General features: G+C 38.8%; 1 protein-coding gene across 1 annotated transcript in view; it reads left to right on the forward strand.

The window, feature by feature from the left end:
- LOC142349092 (AP-5 complex subunit mu-1-like) overlaps window positions 1-19,672 on the forward strand; it is a 49,496-nt gene that overhangs the window by 13,549 nt on the left and 16,275 nt on the right. Inside the window, exon 5 of the mRNA XM_075400505.1 lies at window positions 6,352-6,483. Coding sequence (XP_075256620.1) covers window positions 6,352-6,483 — 132 coding nt within the window. The remainder of the gene's footprint in view (window positions 1-6,351; window positions 6,484-19,672) is intronic.

The raw sequence follows: 19,672 nt of genomic DNA on the forward strand, positions 1-19,672 counted from the left end.
ATTGTTTCTTTTTTGAGATATTAAGTGTGTTTTATCAGATGTTATATCACCTCCCCAGTTGTCAAAGGTGTTTTTGTCTCAATCTCCTAAGCAAGTAATGATGTGTTTCTGACCATCTGAGTCAAATATTACGTCCAAAAATTAAGTTTTCAGCTAATTTTGCCTTGTTTAAAACTTTTTGAGCAGTTTTGCATTTTTCTTCTATTTATAGCAACTGGGAGTTCTGTAGTTGAACTAAGGTTGAGCACATTTTTGCTTATTAAATTTTTTTGTCTATCTTCTGATTTTATGTTTTTGGCTGTTTTGTTTGTCTTTTGCTAAATTCCTGAGTAATTTTTTTTGTATTGCTACCATGAAGAGACTTGACATTGACCATTTTCAATGAAGAAATGATACAATTTTCTATTCTTCAGCTTTTTGTTCTTTGCGATTTTTTGTTTGCTTTTTATTACTTCGCCGTTTATTGGGTGGTTGAGTGACAAACCAGAGAGCAAAATAAATTTGATCTCAGAATAATGGTTGGGTAGTTGCGGTTTAGCATTTTATAGAGAACAGTTTCCCGTTTTCTCCTTCGTTCCTGTTTTTTCACCTATCCTTTTTCTCGTTGTTCCCTTTATGAACCCAGTTTGCTATATATCCTGTCAATTGACAATGTTTTGTCGCAAACCACCTGCTACAAGTAATATTAAAAATTGTTTCTTTTTTGAGATATTAAAAGTGTGTTTTATCAGATGTTATATCACCTCCCCAGTTGTCAAAGGTGTTTTTGTCTCAATCTCCTAAGCATTTAATGATGCGTTTCTGACCATCTGAGTCAAATATTACGTCCAAAAATTAAGTTTTCAGCTAATTTTGCCTTGTTTAAAACTTTTTTAGCAGTTTTGCATTTTTCTTCTATTTATAGCCACTGGGGAGTTCTGTAGTTGAACTAAGGTTGAGCACATTTTTGCTGATTAAATTTTTTTGTCTATCTTCTGATTTTATGTTTTTCGCTGTTTTGTTTGTCTTTTGCTAAATTCCTGAGTAACTTTTTTTTGTATTGCTACCATGAAGAGACTGATATGGACCATTTTCAATGAAGAAATGATACATTTTTCTATTCTTCAGCTTTTTGTTCTTTGCGATTTTTTGTTTGCTTTTTATTACTTCGCCGTTTATTGGGTGGTTGAGTGACAAACCAGAGAGCAAAATAAATTTGATCTCAGAATAATGGTTGGGTAGTTGCGGTTTAGCATTTTATAGAGAACAGTTTCCCGTTTTCTCCTTCGTTCCTTTTTTTTCGCCTATCCTTTTTCTCGTTGTTCCCTTTATGAATCCAGTTTGCTATATATCCTGTCAATTGACAATGTTTTGTCGCAAACCACCTGCTACAAGTAATATTAAAAATTGTTTCTTTTTTGAGATATTAAAAGTGTGTTTTATCAGATGTTATATCACCTCCCCAGTTGTCAAAGGTGTTTTTGTCTCAATCTCCTAAGCATTTAATGATGCGTTTCTGACCATCTGAGTCAAATATTACGTCCAAAAATTAAGTTTTCAGCTAATTTTGCCTTGTTTAAAACTTTTTTAGCAGTTTTGCATTTTTCTTCTATTTATAGCAACTGGGGAGTTCTGTAGTTGAACTAAGGTTGAGCACATTTTTGCTGATTAAATTTTTTTGTCTGTCTTCTGATTTTATGTTTTTCGCTGTTTTGTTTGTCTTTTGCTAAATTCCTGAGTAATTTTTTTTGTATTGCTACCATGAAGAGACTTGACATGGACCATTTTCAATGAAGAAATGATACAATTTTCTATTCTTCAGCTTTTTGTTCTTTGCGATTTTTTGTTTGCTTTTTATTACTTCGCCGTTTATTGGGTGGTTGAGTGACAAACCAGAGAGCAAAATAAATTTGATCTCAGAATAATTGTTGGGTAGTTGCGGTTTAGCATTTTATAGAGAACAGTTTCCCGTTTTCTCCTTCGTTCCTGTTTTTTCGCCTATTCTTTTTCTCGTTGTTCCCTTTATGAGCCCAGTTTGCTATATACCCTGTCAATTGACAATGTTTTGTCGCAAACCACCTGTTACAAGTACTATTAAAAATTGTTTCTTTTTTGAGATATTAAGTGTGTTTTATCAGATCTTATATCACCTCCCCAGTTGTCAAAGGTGTTTTTGTCTCAATCTCCTAAGCAAGTAATGATGTGTTTCTGACCATCTGAGTCAAATATTACGTCCAAAAATTAAGTTTTCAGTTTTTTGAGCAGTTTTGCATTCTTCTTCTATTTATAGCAACTGGGGAGTTCTGTAGTTGAACTAAGGTTGAGCACATTTTTGCTTATTAAATTTTTTTGTCTATCTTCTGATTTTATGTTTTTCGCTGTTTTGTTTGTCTTTTGCTAAATTCCTGAGTAATTTTGTATTGCTACCATGAAGAGACTTGACATGGACCATTTTCAATGAAGAAATGATACAATTTTCTGTTCTTCAGCTTTTTGTTCTTTGCGGTTTTTTGTTTGCTTTTTATTACTTCGCCGTTTATTGGGTGGTTGAGTGACAAACCAGAGAGCAAATAAATTTGATCTCAGAATAATTGTTGGGTAGTTGCGGTTTAGCATTTTATAGAGAACAGTTTCCCGTTTTGTCCTTCGTTCCTGTTTTATCGCCTATTTTTTTCTCGGTGTTCCCCTTATGAACCCAGTTTGCTAGATATCCTGTCAGTTGACAATCTTTTGCGGCAAACCACCTGTTTTACAGGTACTATTAGCAATTGCTTCTTTTATTAGAAAATAAAAGAGTTTTATCAGATGTTATATCATTTTTGTGTGTTTTCTCATTTATCTGCGTTTTAGTTTGATCATGTAGCATGTGCATTAGGTCAGTGAGGATGGTCAATTTTCTACTTCCGGCTTTAGAAAGTTACGAGCGGCGTTTCCAACCAGTTTTTGTTCAGTATTATTTTTGTTAAACTAGTTGTTCTAAACCATGTTAACACTAATTTTTTATTTAGGGGCATAGTTATTGATCTCAATCTTAGATTGAAGTTTTAATTGCTGAATAGTTTTCTGCTGATGCCGTTATTTGAAAAAAAAATACGTACAAAGAAATTTTAACTATGCGAGCAAATTTTTGATCACTGCCGCGTTTTCGAAAAACTTTGTTTTGACTTTTTTGTTTTTCGGTGAAAGGTGTTTTGTCACAATCTCCTAAACAAGTAATGATGTGTTTCTGACCATCTGAATCAAATATTACGTCCATAAATTAAGTTTTCAGCTAATTTTGCCTTGTTTAAAACTTATTGAGCAGTTTCGCAATCTTCTTCTATTTATAGCAACTGGGGAGTTCTGTAGTTGAACTAAGGTTTTCTAACAGGTTTGTTGTTATTTCAATGTGATTGATATTTATTTTGAATTATTGCTGATTAAATTTTTTTGTCTATATCTTCTGATTTTATGCTTCTCGCTGTAGTGTGTGTCTTTTGCTAAATTCATGAGTAACTTTTTTTGTATTGCTACTATGAAGAGAATTGAAGTGGACCAGTTTCAATGGAAAAATGATACAATTTTCTATTCAGCTTTTTTGTTCTTTACAATTTTTTATTTGCTTTTTAATACTTCGCCAATCATTGGGGGGTTGAGTGACAAACCAGAGAGCAAAAGAATTTTGATCTCAGAATAAAGGTTGGGTAGTTGCGGTTTAGCATTTTGTAGAGAATATTTTGAACCCACTTTGCTAGATATCCTGTCAATTGACAATCTTTTGCGGCAAGCCACCTTATTTACAAGTACTATTAGCAATTGTTTTTTTGAGAATCTAAAAGTGAGTTTTATCAGATGCTATATCATTTTGTCTTTTTTCTCATTTATCTGCTTTTTTAGTTTGATCATGTTTAGTTTGATCATGTTTAGTTTGATCATGTTTAGTTTGATCATGTTTAGTTTGATCTTGTAGCATGTGCATTAGGTCAGTGAGGATGGTCAATTTTCTACTTCCGGCTTTAAAAATTTTTTTACTGTTCTTTTAGAACTTATCACATCAATGAAATGTCAGATTAGAGTAGTGATGTTAATGACGCTTATGTAGTAAATGGAGCGAAAAAGCGAATAGTTTTGAATCGTGATTTTGTAACTCAAATTATCTTTACATAGGAGTGAGAAATTGGTTTTCAAAGATTTTTCGGGTTTTTAATGCAAATTGTTTTCAGGCAGGGCAATCTGATTTTTTTTATTGTTTTGTTTCAAATAGCGTTTTCAAAAGATCATTTTTGTGGTTTACTAATGCATAGTTGTTGATTTTAATTAATAAAATGGTTGTCATTGGTTGAAATTACTTAAACGCTGTTTTTTTATAGAATTTGATGAATGATTTTTTGTCTCCCTTTGTAGCTATTTTTGTCCTGTATCGTAATCTTGTAATAGAAGCTATACAATTATTTGATATCTAAAGGTTATAACTACATTGTGGAAACTTTTTTAATAAAATAAAATTTATTTATTTGCGTCTTACCCAGTTGTGTAACTTTCTCGTTGCATGATCACTTTTTTCATTAATGACAATTCTCATCATTTCATAAAGAAGAATTCATCAATCTAATTAATGTTTCGGATTTCTAGTTTCTTGACTTTAACACAAAAGTTTATAGATAAAAAACTATAAGCATTTTTGTTCTAATTTCTAACAAATTTATCAGCCAAATTTATCATCAGAGGAATCTTTTGTGGCTGATAAAGTTTAACTACTCGAAATGATTGTTTCGCGTCTTAGCTAATCCTCTTATGGTTCAATTTAATGTCTTGTACGTAAGTCCCTTCAAAGAAAAATATTGGCTGCGAATGGTGCATAGATAATTGCAATTAATGACTTGAGTTCTTGGCAGTAGTTTTAATGACTATGAAACTATTCTTTTTAAAACTGTTACTGAATTTTGGATTTTGCATCTTTTTCAATTCTTTTCGTTGTTCTGTCAATTTATTTTTTGACCGCCCTTATTGGCCTTCTTATGAGATATATGTGGATCTATTTAAAGATTTTTATTCAGAGCTAATGGTTTCCACCTCTTTGACTTTATTTGTCAGTTAAATTTTTCAGTTAATTTCTAACTTTTCAGAATTTTGGCATGACTCGTTTTCAAGAAGTATTATTGAGTTTTTGACTTTTGTCCCTTTTTTTAGTTTTTATTGTTATGTGGCTTAGTCATTAGCATTTATTAGGTCTTGGTTTTGTGGGCTTCTTGTAATTGGTTTACCTCGTAGTCTCATTAATGTCAGGTATCTTTGCTTTCTAATTAGTCATAATTGAATCTATTCAATTGCTCCTATTCATATCTTAACAGCTTTCACGACTTGGAAACAACTTGTTTTCAGAAAAGTTGAGATTTTTCAGTTCTGCCGCTTTTTATGTTTGCTTCTGTCGCTCTGTCACTTAGTCCTACTAATTACAGTTCTCGTTGGCTCCAATGAGTCATTCTGGTGCTTATTTGGTCGGTCGCTTCTATCCATAACTGTTTTATCTTAACACAACTTGTTTAAGATATGCAGTTTTCTATAGTTTGCCCGCTTTTGAAAAATTGATTTTTGTTGCTTGGTTTTTTTCATTAATGAGAGGTCTCATTGGCTCTCTACTAAGACATGATTGAATCCATTTAATGGTTTCAGTTAATTGCTTTTGGTTTCTTTGTTTGGCTTTTTTTTCGTTTTACGTAAGTCACCTTGTTTCACGTTTGCCTTCTGACTTATCTCTCCCTGTATCAACTGAATGGAATTTAGAATTCATTCCGCAAATATACGTGAATTTGTTCAAAGTCAAAAAGCGAAATTAATGGAGACTGGAAAAACATAGAAAGCTCGAGCTCTAAGCCTACTGTTTGAAGACAGCACATAACAAGTTATCAAAGTTTCTTAGAGTATACTGCTAATAGGTTGTAGCATTACGCTTATAATACTACAATTTAGAGGCGGAGCGCACCCTATTTATGCATTCTAATAAAACTGGACCAAAATATAACACCCAAATATAATGTTTTTGACATTTAAAAAAATTAGGCTATTGTCTTTTTTCTCGTTATTCTTTTAATTGTTTCAATACCAATGTCGGGCAGTTGAATCAACGGGGCTGTTTTCCGACAATTTGCCGGCCATATTCAGTATTTTCGCTTTTTGTGTGTTTCATATTGGTCAATATTTTACCAATGGCGGTTTTCATTATTCAGAAATAGTGCACTTTTTGAATCAATGTTCTCTAATTATGCATGGATAAATTTTTCCTGAATTATTTTGTTGCCAGCGATTGCAACAAACTTAGCAGACACCTCCAATATTAACAAGTAGGCTAGTGAGCGAAAGTTGTCATTTGAGGAGGTAATTTTTAACTAACAGATGAAAATATGGCCGCATGGAGACCCTTTGTGACTTCTGGCAAGAATGCGGCTGTGTTCAACTTGATTGAGCGGTACAACTGTGAAATGCACAGAGAAGTCAACGATGGTAATGGACAAGGTGTCATTTCAGGTAAATAAGATCGAAGTAAAATTCGGTTACATTTAATTTGCAGGTCAATTGGACCAAGTACAACCATATAACGTAACTCGATGCATTAGTGATTTTGCCATTAGCTTATTTTTCCAAAAAGGTCCTCGGTTAATGATAATAATAGTAAATTAAACCAAACATGGTTTCCACCGTCAAGGTTTGCCCTAGATGAGGAATATTCTCATTACTCTAGTGGATCATAATCCAATGGATAGCAGTAAAATGTGAATTCATTAATAGCCACGAAACATAGCGAGGATTATTGACACCTGTGTAGTTTTTTAATAATTCAAAGAATTTGCATTGCATTGGGGTGTTACTTTTTTATAGCTGCGAAGCTGTAAGCTGAGCGGAGCTATATTGCGGTGCTCTTGGTTTTTTACAGTTAAAGAATTTGAATTGTATTGGGGCGCTGTCTTTTTTTAATCTGTTCACACATTTTCATGATTTTTGAAGTCAAATTGGAGTAGTGATTTTGGTCACGCCGAAACAGGAAGTGGAGCGAAAAAGCGAGTGGTTTCGCGGCGTGAAATTTTTTCGCTCTAATTTTAAAGGAGAGTGAGAAAACGATGTTTGAACAAAAATTCGCTTTCTCGCCAGTGGTTTTTTTGTTCACATGCGGCAATTTCACTTTGATTTCTACTGTTTTTCGATTTTTTGGAGCGGATTTTTTTCTAAATATTTTTCCAAATCCATTCATAGTTCATTCTAAGTTTTTTGTTTGAACTAAATTTCCTTTTCTCGCTAGTGGTCTTTTGTTCACATGCGGCGTTTTGACTTTGGTTTTCTGTTTTTTGTATAATTTTTTCGATCTTATTTTTTAGAAATGGTTTCGCCAATTCACTCATAGTCCATTCTAGGTCTAATTGTTTGTTTGGTCAACGAAAATTCTTTAAATTCTACGTCAGGACTTGTCCTGCTATGTTTTTTGTTTCGTCGTCTGACTCTCTTTTTCGTTTTACATTTGTTCACGCAGCAAAGCTGAAAAAGCCAGCTTTTCTGAATGACTTCTTCCTCTCACTAACAGCGCTTGCGCGCGTGACGTCACTTCTCACTCTCTTTAGCAAAAGTTTTTTGCGTGATTAGATTTTGGTCACAATTGACTTACCTCACTCAATAAAATGACTTTTGCACTTTAAAACTTAAGTTTAATTTGAATTTGTTTCAGGTCAAAGGAACTTATATGTACAGTAAAGACCCCGAATAAGAGGCTTCTGCGGGATGAATTTTAACAAGCTTTATTAATTTATCACTGAATGTTTTTTACCTAGCTTTTTGAGCGGCGTCGATTTTTTTTCTCAATTTAGGTCTGTCTATGTTTCTCTCTCTATTATCCGGCACGCGGGTCTATTTCGCAGCTATTCCGGCGATCTGCCGGTTATGTTAGTGTTTGTAAAAACAAGATGTGAATTGTGTGAAAACAGTGTTTAGGTCAAATCAGGAAGAGCAGAGATAACATTGGTTTTCTGTAAGCAGATTTGTGTTCTGCTTCAATATTTTAAGGCACTTATAGAATTCTTTGGTTCAAAATTAGTTGCGCCAGCTTGTTTTGCTGCTCCTCGGTTATAAATAATTTAAGTTTTGAGTTGTTTTTTCTTCAATAGTTGAGTAATTAAATGTAATTTTTGGCCGAATTTCGTTTAATTATTTTTCTTTTTCTTCTGTCCAAGTTGCTTTTCTGTCTGTTCAATCTTTAATTTAGAACAATGCTATAATTGTTAAACCTAAAATATGTCACTTGACTAGGCACTTTAATTGAAAAAAATTAATACAAACTTCTAATTGTTCAAGGTGTTTCCGTTTCTTACGTTTGTTACCGTTTTTTTTTTCATGTTTTGCCAATTTTTGGGCGGTTGAATGCGTGAGCAGCAAATTTAATAATTTTTCCCCCAAAAAAATGATGATTGGGAAGTAGCGTTTAGTTGAGCACTTGGTAGATGTTATTTTTAATTTTCTCCTTCATTCCTTTTCCTGTTTTCTCTAAATGAAGTATGTCTGTCATTTGGGTTTTTTTTAAGGTATGAAAGCTAACTGTTTCGCAGGGTTTTTTTTTCGTTCGTTGTTTTGAAATGGCTAATTGACCAGAAATTTTTCGCAGATGCTCCTATCAGTTTTTGCTGAGAGATAAATTTCTTTTGTCCTGTATTTGTCCCCGGCTACGTTTTAGTTATCTTTGTCACTTACTTTCATGATTTTTAGTCAATTTAGAGTGATTTTGGTTACGCCGAAACAGGTAGTGAAGCGAAAAAGCTAATGATTACATGAAGTGCAATTTTTCACTCTTATTTTAAAGTAGAGTGAGAAATCATGTTTGAATAAATCGTTTTCTCGATTGTGATTTTTCAGATGAGGCTGTTTGACTTCTGTTTTCTCGAGTTTTCTGATCGGTTTTCTTTTAATGTTTTTTAAATCAATTCCTAGCTCTTTTCAGATCGAGTTTTTTTGTTCAATCAATGAAATTGCTTGCAATTATTGGTCAGGATTTGTCCTTCTATCTTTTTTAATTGGTCGTCTCCATCGAGGATACTTGTGACTATCTGATTTCTTTTTCAGTTACTGTTACTTGTCAGCACTTGAATTTGTGGAATGACGTCCGTTGTTACTGTTTCCCGTCAGCTTTAAAGTCAATTTTGTGATACGTTTTGATCTGCCTCGTTACAAAAGTGACGTCTGAACCTAACGAACTTAAAGTTTTAAAAGCAATTCATAATTAAAGATCAATAGCCTGCATCTGAGCTGTGCCAAAAAGAAACAAAATGCATTATTTTTGAGGATACAATATTTTGATTTTTTTTGCTCTAATATTAACAAAGATTCGTTTTTCTTTGCTTTTTTTTAACCGCCGTTCGCCTCTCAACTGCTATTATTTAGGCGCTCTCCTTTTTAATTGCCTTTACTTTTCCTTCACGGTTTATAATTTATATAACTCACGACTTCCACGTTTGACTTCTCAATTACCTCACTTACTGTTTCAACTGAAGGGGTTTTTAATTCTTGCACTCATTGAATTGTGCAAGGTAGTTGAAACTGTCAATTTGAAAATGGCAAAATCAAAAGGAACCGGATAAACCGATCAAGCGTGTCATTACGTCATAGTGCGTTAGGTTATCAAAGTTCATTAAAGCGATTGATAGCTGGTTTTAGTATAAAGCTTAAAGCTTAATAGCCCTTTTTGGCACTTAGAAACAAATTCTGTCAATTTTTATCTCTCCTTCTTTTGTTTCAATTCCGATGTGCTTCAAGCGAGCGTAGGGCGCCATTTTTCCGGCAATGTGCGGGTAAGTTTTCTACAATTGTCATTTAACAACACCGCAAATTAAACACTTAGAATTCGTAAAAACAGGTGGGCACTTTATGTGTCTTTATTCTTGGCTTTCTCCAATTTCCTTGAAGGCCGAGAATGTTTATCGCTGTTTTTTTCCGGCAATCTGTCTTTGCCATTTGCCTTTTCGTTGTCTCCCGGTAATTGATTACAGTAGGCGTATTTCAGTTAAAAAGAGATGTCCTGGTTCTGTAAGGTAGAAGCGTAAATAACATGTTAATTCCTTTACCCTTTTTGTGCCTTAACTATGTCTTCTCTTTTATATTGCAACAAGTTGACCGGAGCTAAATACCAAGAGATACTAAAATGACTAGTGCCATAGCAACCCATGACAAGTGCCTTGTCATGGGTTGCTACGTTTTCTTCTAGTAGCTTCTGCTTTGTCTTTCTAGCATAAAATTGATTAAATATATGACAGACAGCAGGGCAGTGTATTCTCTCTTGAGTCGTCTTGAACTTAACAACCAAACCAATACAGTTATTTATTCGTTAAGCTCCAGTTAATGATTAAATTTGAAGGATGGTCATCTGGTTGTATCTTAATGAGTTTTGGCTGGGTCCTTAGAGAACTGTTGAAGAAGAAGCATTAACTTCTCTACAAATGTTTTAATATCAAGTAATTATAAAATTTAACATAAATAGAATGGATAGGTAACGGAACAATGCTCGCTAAGGCTTCTGCCGTAATCAAGATCACGCATTACTTTTACTTAGGGATTGCGACTATCGAGACTATGTGCACAATTTAAAATAAACAAATAACTTTTTTTTGTGAAAATCAATGAAATCGAAGAAATTTATTAAAATTAACTTTTAACATGCGAAATACAATTTTTAATGGAGAAAGCGACCGGCATTTGGAGCCAACAGGAGCAACCAAACGCTGCCTCGCTTTCTCGAAGTCTTAAGAAACTCTTTTTTATCCTTGTTTATAAGCGGAAATCGGCACTAGCAAAGCTAGTGTTCCGTAATATGTAATTATCCCGTATTTAATTAACAAAGCCTTGGAAGTTAGATTCATTGAACAGTATTTGTTGGGAGAAGTTATCATTCATTATCTACTAATAAATTGATAGTTACTATTTAAATATACTATCAGATATTATCAACACTGATAGATACTATTCAAATTCTTCACAATGCAGACGAGAAAACGCTTTTGATATAAATTCTTGCTGAAGACTGAGAAACTCATCTTTTCGACAAATTTGGCTACGGCATGGATTTTATTGTTTCATGCGGGAAAAATGTTAATTGGCGTGAATAAAACCAAACGTTTCCAGACATTCATGAATTCTAATGTGAATTATCTTTTTCAATATCTTACTTCAAACTAGAAGTAATGAAATGGGACGATATCGATCTCCACACTTGAAACGAGGGATTAATTTTGATATGGATAGAGCATCAGGAAAACCGCGCTTTTTATATTTTTACAAATACTGTCGATTTAGAAGCAAATAAGTGCGACACACCTTAATCACTGGACTGCTCACATTATCAACACCAGAAAAAGCACTTACTTTTCACAAATTTAATGACAGTTCTTCAAGTTCGTTAGCAAAGTCACAGTCCAGTAGGGTCAACTGAGTGGGTTGCGAGATTTTTGCTTGTGTCTTTCAAGCAATCGTTGCTTAGTACTCGTTAAATGTCTTCGCAATGACATGCGTATCGGAGTTTTTTTTACTCTTAATTTTATAGTTCCTATAAGATTACTAGTCCTACCCTTCCGCTTTGATTCGTTTTTCAAAATGTGTCCCTAGTCAGCAATACATTATTGATTGTAGCAACTTTTATTGTCTGTTCTTTTTCGATCTTCTAGCAGAGGTGTCTGAACTTCTGGTTTGCATCGTTTTTGGACGTTTTCCTTCGTTTTTGCGTTTTGTTTTAAGTTTAATTATCCCTTTCATTACCCTTGAGGGTCTTTTGATTTTATATTTATAATTTTTGGCAGATAATAATGGTCCATAACCATCTAATACCGCATAGATTATTTTTTTGAAATTTAGCAAATATAGTGTTAGCATGTGTCAAATGTTACCTTAATTAATTCTGTTTCTGAATCCTTTACAAATCAATTTATCTCCAGCTTTTTATGGAGAACAAATGTGTCTGTAGATTTCGATTGAGTTCATGAAATTTGTCAGATAGTACGTGCATATTGTGACCAATTAGGTAGTGGTCCGAAATTCATATTCTTGAAAAAGTCTGATAGATGCAGTTTTTGGTTTTGACAGCATAATGATCTAATAAAGAATCGTATCAATTAGAATAGCACGTCTCTTTATACTTACGTTGCCCAAATCTATTAGCAGTTATTGTATCCAAGTTGTTTTATTTAAAAAGCTCCACATTCATGTCACCGTATGCAATCACGCTGAATTTTGTTGATTGATGCATCTCCAGAATTTTTTTTCCAGATTATCGAGGAATTTGTTTTTTATTCCTAGGGGAGTACAAAATTATTAAAAGCAACTTTTCCATGTGCTTCCAGTATGACCTGTTATCGATGTGATAATTCTTAATTACATTTTGCCGCCTAAATGTTGTAAACTTGATTTCTTCGACACGTTTGAATCATAATCATCGAAAACAAGCTAAACAAAGGTGCACGTGGCGAAACAAAAGAAATGATTGAATAAAGAAATTGAAACAAGGATTCTATTTTGAAACAACAAAACCCAAGGAATTGAAGAAGAAAGACGACAACGGCAACTCCCCCGACCGGGACCAGACGGCCATTGTCATTTTGGCGCCCAATAAATCGGAGAATCATTGAGAACCTACAAAGGATTTACACCTGGCCAAATGTCTAATGTGATCGAAGACGCATTCAGTGATATCATGGTGATTGAGAGTTTACTGAGATCACTACAACTGGAAATGGACTGAGTAACAGGAAACACACTGAGAGCAGCAGACAACACACGCCGAGAAAAGCCGAGGATCAGGAAACAAGGGTCTGGTGTCTAAACAGATAAGAAACTCTTACAAACTTTACAATAAATTTAACAGTGTAGATTTAGTAGATTCTCGGGGCACCGGTAACGTTCCCCACCCAGCACATATCATAGAGTTATCATAAACGCAGCTAGTCACTGGTAAAAGATAAAAGAAAAAAGGAAAAGAGAAGCTTGGTAGCTTGGAAAAGAAGCTTCCATCATCATAAACTGGTTGATATATAATTCCGAAGGTCTTTTTTTTGAAAAAAAAAACGAGTTTCAGCGAAGCAGTTGTTAAAATTATTAGCATTTCTTAAATTGTTATATTACAAAGTTCGGGTCCGGCGAATTATGTTACAAAGTCTACATCATTCGAGCAGCCAGCACAACCCCAGCAGTGCCCGCCACGAGCCAGCACGACCCAGTAGTGCCCACCACGTGTCAGCACGACCCCAGTAGTGCCCGCCACGAGCCAGCAGGACCCAGCAGTGCCCGCTACGAACCAGCACGACCCCAGCAGTGCCCGCCACGAGCCAGCACGACCCAGCTGTGCCCGACACGAGCGAGCACGACCCAGCAGTGCCCGCCACGAGCCAGCACGACCCAGCAGTGCCCCCCACGAGCCAGCAGGACCCAGCAGTGCCCGCTACGAACCAGCACAACCCCAGCAGTGCCCGCCACGAGCCAGCACGACCCAGCTGTGCCCGACACGAGCGAGCACGACCCAGCAGTGCCCGCCACGAGCCAGCACGACCCAGCAGTGCCCCCCACGAGCCAACACGACACCAGTAGTGCCCGCCACGAGCCAGCACGACCCAGCAGTGCCCGCCACGAGCCAGCACGACCCCAGTAGTGCATGCCACGAGTCAGCACGACCCAGCAGTGCCCTCCACGAGCCAGCACGACCCAGCAGTGCCTCCCACGAGCCAGCACGACCCAGCAGTCCCCGCCACGAGCCAACACGACACCAGTAGTGCCCGCCACGAGCCAGCACGACCCAGCAGTGCCCGCCACGAGCCAGCACGACCCCAGTAGTGCAGGCCACGAGCCAGCACAGCCCAGCAGTGCCCGCCACGAGCCAGCACGACCCAGCAGTGCCCGCCACGAGCCAGCACGACCCAGCAGTGCCCGCCACGAGCCAGCACGACCCAGGAGTGCCCGACACGAGCGAGCACGACCCAGCAGTGCCCGCCACGAGCCAGCACGACCCAGCAGTGCCCCCAACGAGCCAGCACGACCCCAGTGGTGCACGTCACAAGCCAGCACGACCCAGCAGTGCCCGCCACGAGCCAGCACAACCCCAGCAGTGCCCGCCACGAGCCAGCACGACCCAGTAGTGCCCACCACGTGTCAGCACGACCCAGCAGTGCCCGCCACGAGCCAGCACGACCCAGCAGTGCCCGCCACGAGCCAGCACGACCCAGCAGTGCCCGCCACGAGCCAGCACGACCCAGCAGTGCCCGCCACGAGCCAGCACGACCCAGCAGTGCCCGCCACAAGCCAGCACGACCCAGCAGTGCCCGCCACGATCCAGTACGACCCAGTAGTGCCCATCACGAGCCAGCACGACCCCAGTAGTGCCCTCCACGAGCCAGCACGACCCAGCAGTGCCCGCCACGAGCCAGCACAACCCCAGCAGTGCCCGTCACGAGCCAGCACGACCCAGCAGTGCCCGCCACGAGCAGGCACGACTCAGCTTTGCCCGCCACGAGCCAGCACAACCCCAGCAGTGCCCTACAAGAGCCAGCACGATCCAGTAGTGCCAAACCCGTCCTAGCAGTGCCCGCCACGAGCCAGCTGCCCCCAAGATCACTCAGAGTGCCCACCAAGGTCACACAAAGTGGCTCCAAAGGTCACTTAAGTATCCCCCAAGGTCACCCAGAGTGCCCCCAAGCTCACCCAAGTTGAGCACACCTGGCCCCCAAGGTCACACAAAGTGCCCCCCAAAGTCACGCAGAGTGCCCCCCAAAGTCACCAAAGTGCCCCTCAAAGGTCAATCAAATTAGTCAAACTAGCCCCCCAATATTCACTCCATCAACCCCAAAGGCCACCAAATTTGGACCACCTAACCGTATTTTTTGACACCAAAAGCCATTAGAGTGGATTTTGAAAGCTCCTTCAAACTGGACCAATTCACACAAACGGCTGCTCATTACAAAGTGTGAGAAAATGAGGACAAATTTGCCAAGAAAAATAAATGCGAGTAACGGCAAGCAAAACATCAGTAGCACCGTCAAGCTTTTTAAACAACGATTAAAGACAACGCAGCTACTATTTCGAGAGATCAAAAAACAAATTTCAGATGATCTGGAACCTGAAATAATCTTAGAAACATATCAAGAGTTCAAAAAGCTGATAGAACAAGCTGAAGTACTCGTTGACGTCATGACGCAATCTGAAAGCACTCAAGTGGTAGAACCTCTCGAAGAAGCGGAAGAACTCACGTCGATGAAAATTGAAATTATGCAAACCGTCAGACAGCACGAGATCACGAAGAGACAGCTTCGGTCGAGAGCAAGCAGTCGCTCATCAGTACACAGCCACCTATCAACTGCTTCCAAAGCTGAAGGTAGAAAGGATAATAGAAATAATGATAATCAGCACAACAAAAAAGTTCCGTTTGGGTACACTTTTGATGCAGCCCAGAACCAAGAAAAAATTGAAAACCAGTCAAATAATTTTGTCAACTCGACCAACAGCGTACTTTACGAGCTGAGAAATAGAAACATCCAAAGAGTTGCATCATCCAATGAGGAAAAGCAGAACAAGGATCAAAACCCAACCGAACCAGACAAAACGTCACAACTAGATCAACCCGGAGTTTCTGATATTTTTCAGCTTCAAGGATCAGGCGATCATAATATCTCAAACGAAAATCAAAAATCTAGCCACCAGATAACTACGCCGACAAGTCAATATTATCCATTCGACGCCTATAGGAAAGCTAACGAGGCCAATTTTGAGCCCTCATACTATCAGTCAATTTTCCGTGCTGATCAACAACAGAAAAATCATTCTCCATTGAGACAAGAAGACCCTAACAGACAGTTGGACAAAAATGTTGACAAGGGACCAACTATGATCATTTCCTTGGATCATTCGTCTACAAGTAGCGCTATGCCACAAACAACAAACGAAGCCTCAGGTCCTTTGAATAATATCCCTAGTCTTCAACTTACAGATAAATGCGTTCGCGATGCAAACAGCCTACTGCCGAATCAAAACACCATAAGGAATTCTGAGAATGAAATAGTGAACATTAACACCAACAGCTATCAAGCGTTCTCAAACACCAAACCTATAAGGACAAATCAAGTCGAATCCAGCAATGAAATGCCGGTTCCCCCTTCAACAACCAATCGACCGTATTTCATTGGGAGCGAAGAAACAGGCAACATGAATCCAACAAACACTTCTCCACTAAGTAAGAACAGCTACCAGAAAACAGATCGGCCTTTCATTGCACAAGCTAACGGATCAACAGCTGCCACGGAAGTTTTTAGCGTGCCAGTTGAAACAAAAAAAAGCTTCGATACGAACCGCAGCAAATATGTTGCCCCTGTAGCCATGCCAGATCAACAAAATGTTCTCGGTCGTCGTCACTTTTATAACGAGACTGACGCAGGAAGAAATCCTGAAAACCTCGTTGAACAACAAGGTAACTACGCTACAACCCAACCAGCCCCCAATGATTACTACGCGTATCCAGACGAATATCAGAACTACCAGAACCACAATCAACACCAGCCCTTCTTCCGAAATAACCACCGCTCGGTGAAGCTCCCAGACATTCGCGTAATTAAGTTTGACGGAGATCCTCTGAAATGGAATGAGTGGTCTAGCATGTTTTCATCAGTAATCCACAATAATCGCGACATCTCGGACATTGAAGGAATGAGCTACCTGCAGTCCCTAGTCATTGGCTCAGCAAAAGAGGCCGTATCTGGATATTTGTGCAACCCAGGTTTTTATCACGAAGCGTTGTCGGAACTGGAACGCCGCTTTGGAAACCCGCAGCACGTCGTATCAGCCTTAACCAAAGAACTAGAGCTATGGCAACGACCACAAGCAAGCGATCACGCGACGTTGATCAGCTATGCGTCCTTTCTACGTAAACTGGTTCAAACATTCAACGCCCATGGATTCTATGCCGATTTGAAGTCAACGTACTTAGTTCGGATAGCACGGGATAAATTACCATGGTCTTTGAAAATGAAGTGGAGTGAACACCTTGTGGATATCAATAGTACCTTCCCAGGAATAGAAGACCTCTCAAATTGGATGGATAGACAAGCTAGAGCTTGCGAACAGCTACAGGAGTCAGTATCACTTCAAAATCAACCGAATGATAACGGAAAACAAACAAATTTTAATCGGCGAGACAAAAATAACCACCACAATGGAAATAACAACCATCAATCCAAGTTCTTTAATCAAAACATAAACAAAAACAAAAGATATGGCAACAGAAACTCAAACACAAACGGTAGTTTCAGAAACGGAAGCGAGCCAGTCAACAATTATAGTCACAATAACGTGCGACGAGACAATATTGGAGGAACATCACAGTTTATGAACAACAGCGGAAGTACTACCTCGAACAACAACCGAATTTCCGAAAGAAATCTCTTCCAACGAAAGACAAACTTCTACAGCTTTCCCCGTTTCTCCAAGACAACATTTTGCGTGTTGGCGGCAGAACCAAAAGGAGTACATTGTGTTACAACACGAAACACCCAATTATTCTAAACGCAAAAGAGTTCATTACCCGACTCTTTCTAATCAAATGCCACGAAATCTGTATGCATTTTGGAACTGAATCTGTGAAGAACTATGTGCAACAAAACTTTTATGTGTTTGGTCTTCGAGACGCCCTCCGCAGTATCACCTACAGGTGCTTTGATTGCAGACGATTCAAAGGCCAAGGACTTCAACCACCTATGGCGGATCTACCCGACATCAGATTTCCACAAGACCAGTCTCCTGTAGTTTTTACAAACGTTGGAATCGACTATATTGGCCCTTTTACTGTTATTCAGCGGAACAAAGAAGAAAAAGCCTATATCTGCCTCTTCAATTGTCTAGTCACACGAGCTGTGCACTTGGAAGTGACAGAAGACTTAACGACAACCACTTGCATGACGGCCATCCGAAGATTTATCGCCAGACGCGGACAACCTCGACTCTTCCTCAGTGACAATGGTAGCAACTTTCTTGGAGCCAGAAAACAGATACGAAGACAACCCCTCAAACTTGACCATGATTTCATTAGACAGAAACTAATGAACGAGTCCATCGAATGGCGTCTAAACCCTCCTTCTGCTCCTCATTTCGGTGGGGTGTGGGAGAGGCTCGTACAAATTGTAAAACGAGCTCTTCTCTTGAATCTCGGATCTGCGAAGTTGACATGGGACGTCTTCTCCACCATTGTTATCGAAACAGAGAGTCTTGTCAATGCGAGACCTTTAACACACGTTAGAAGTGACATCGAGGACGAGGACCCGTTGACACCCAACCACTTTCTGATCGGTAGAGCGTTTCCCAATGTCCCAGCGTGTGTCTTCAAAGAGACTCCCACAATCCAGACGAAGACGTGGACCCAAATGCGACAACGACTCGAAGCAATCTGGAAGAGACTTCTAAAAGAGTACATTCCAACCCTGAACACAAGGAAGAAGTGGTTAAAGCCTGATGCCAAGTTGGAAGTGAATGACGTTGTTTGGGTTTTGGAAGAATGGACCCCAAGAGGAATTTGGCCCCTGGGACGCGTGACAAGGACATTCACCGGCCCCGACAAAACAGCTAGGTCATGTGAAGTAAAAACTACTTTAGGCTTCTTAACCCGACCAGCTGTTAAACTTGCACATGTTTTCCCAAAAACACCCCCGGCAGGTTAGGTAGGCCCCGAGAATGTTATCGATGTGATAATTCTTAATTACTTTTTGCCGCCTAAATGTTGTAAACTTGATTTCTTCGACACGTTTGAATCATAATCATCGAAAACAAGCTAAACAAAGGTGCACGTGGCGAAACAAAAGAAATGATTGAATAAAGAAATTGAAACAAGGATTCTATTTTGAAACAACAAAACCCAAGGAATTGAAGAAGAAAGACGGCAACGGCAACTCCCCCGACCTGGACCAGACGGCCATTGTCATGACCAACAAGCTTTCGCTTTTTTCATAAGGCAAGGTTTCAACAACTTGGATGTCATTCCTGCATTGGAGCATGACCTCTACCACTCGAGTGCCTGTGGGCTCAAACATAATGGTCTGAGAACCCTCAAACGTAAAGGACGCACTATCATGGTTCAACCAAATTTTTGCTAAATATATAGATGGTGTCTACTCGATATGACACTTAAAGTTAGAAAGCGCCTACAAATTGAAGGCTGATACTTATTTGAAGGTGCCTGAGCTCGTTGCTATTTAAGAGCTGGGAATAACTTTCAAGATCGTTCATTCTGTTTTCCAATGCAATTCCCCCTTCGAACAACCGACGAACAGACATAATATCAAGATTCTTTCAATTTATAGATTTTTGTACCTTCCATTGTCCCCGCAGAGTTGATAAGAAGGTATTTGAATCCTCAATCTCCATTGGCTTCTTTTTCAGTATGTCAATATTTTTGACCCCTCAATATTTTTGACCCCTCTCGAAGTCGATTTACCTGCTCGGTAGTCGTGCAATTGATATATCTTTCATCAACATTGGCTCCAATTAGATTCTCAGCTCCGCGCTTTTTCTGATACAAGTCTCGGCGTCCTCTCTGGCTAATCTTCGTCTCTTCTTTAGTTCCCAATTTTATATTAGCCCTCCTGTTGTAGTTTTTGAGCAGTTCAGCTACCGATATCATATCCACCAAAGCTTCTTACATCATTTTTTTTTACTTAAGTTAGAATTT

Source organism: Convolutriloba macropyga, chromosome 11 (assembly GCF_964194025.1).
Source record: "Convolutriloba macropyga chromosome 11, txConMacr16.3, whole genome shotgun sequence".
Lineage (NCBI taxonomy): Eukaryota > Metazoa > Xenacoelomorpha > Acoela > Convolutidae > Convolutriloba > Convolutriloba macropyga.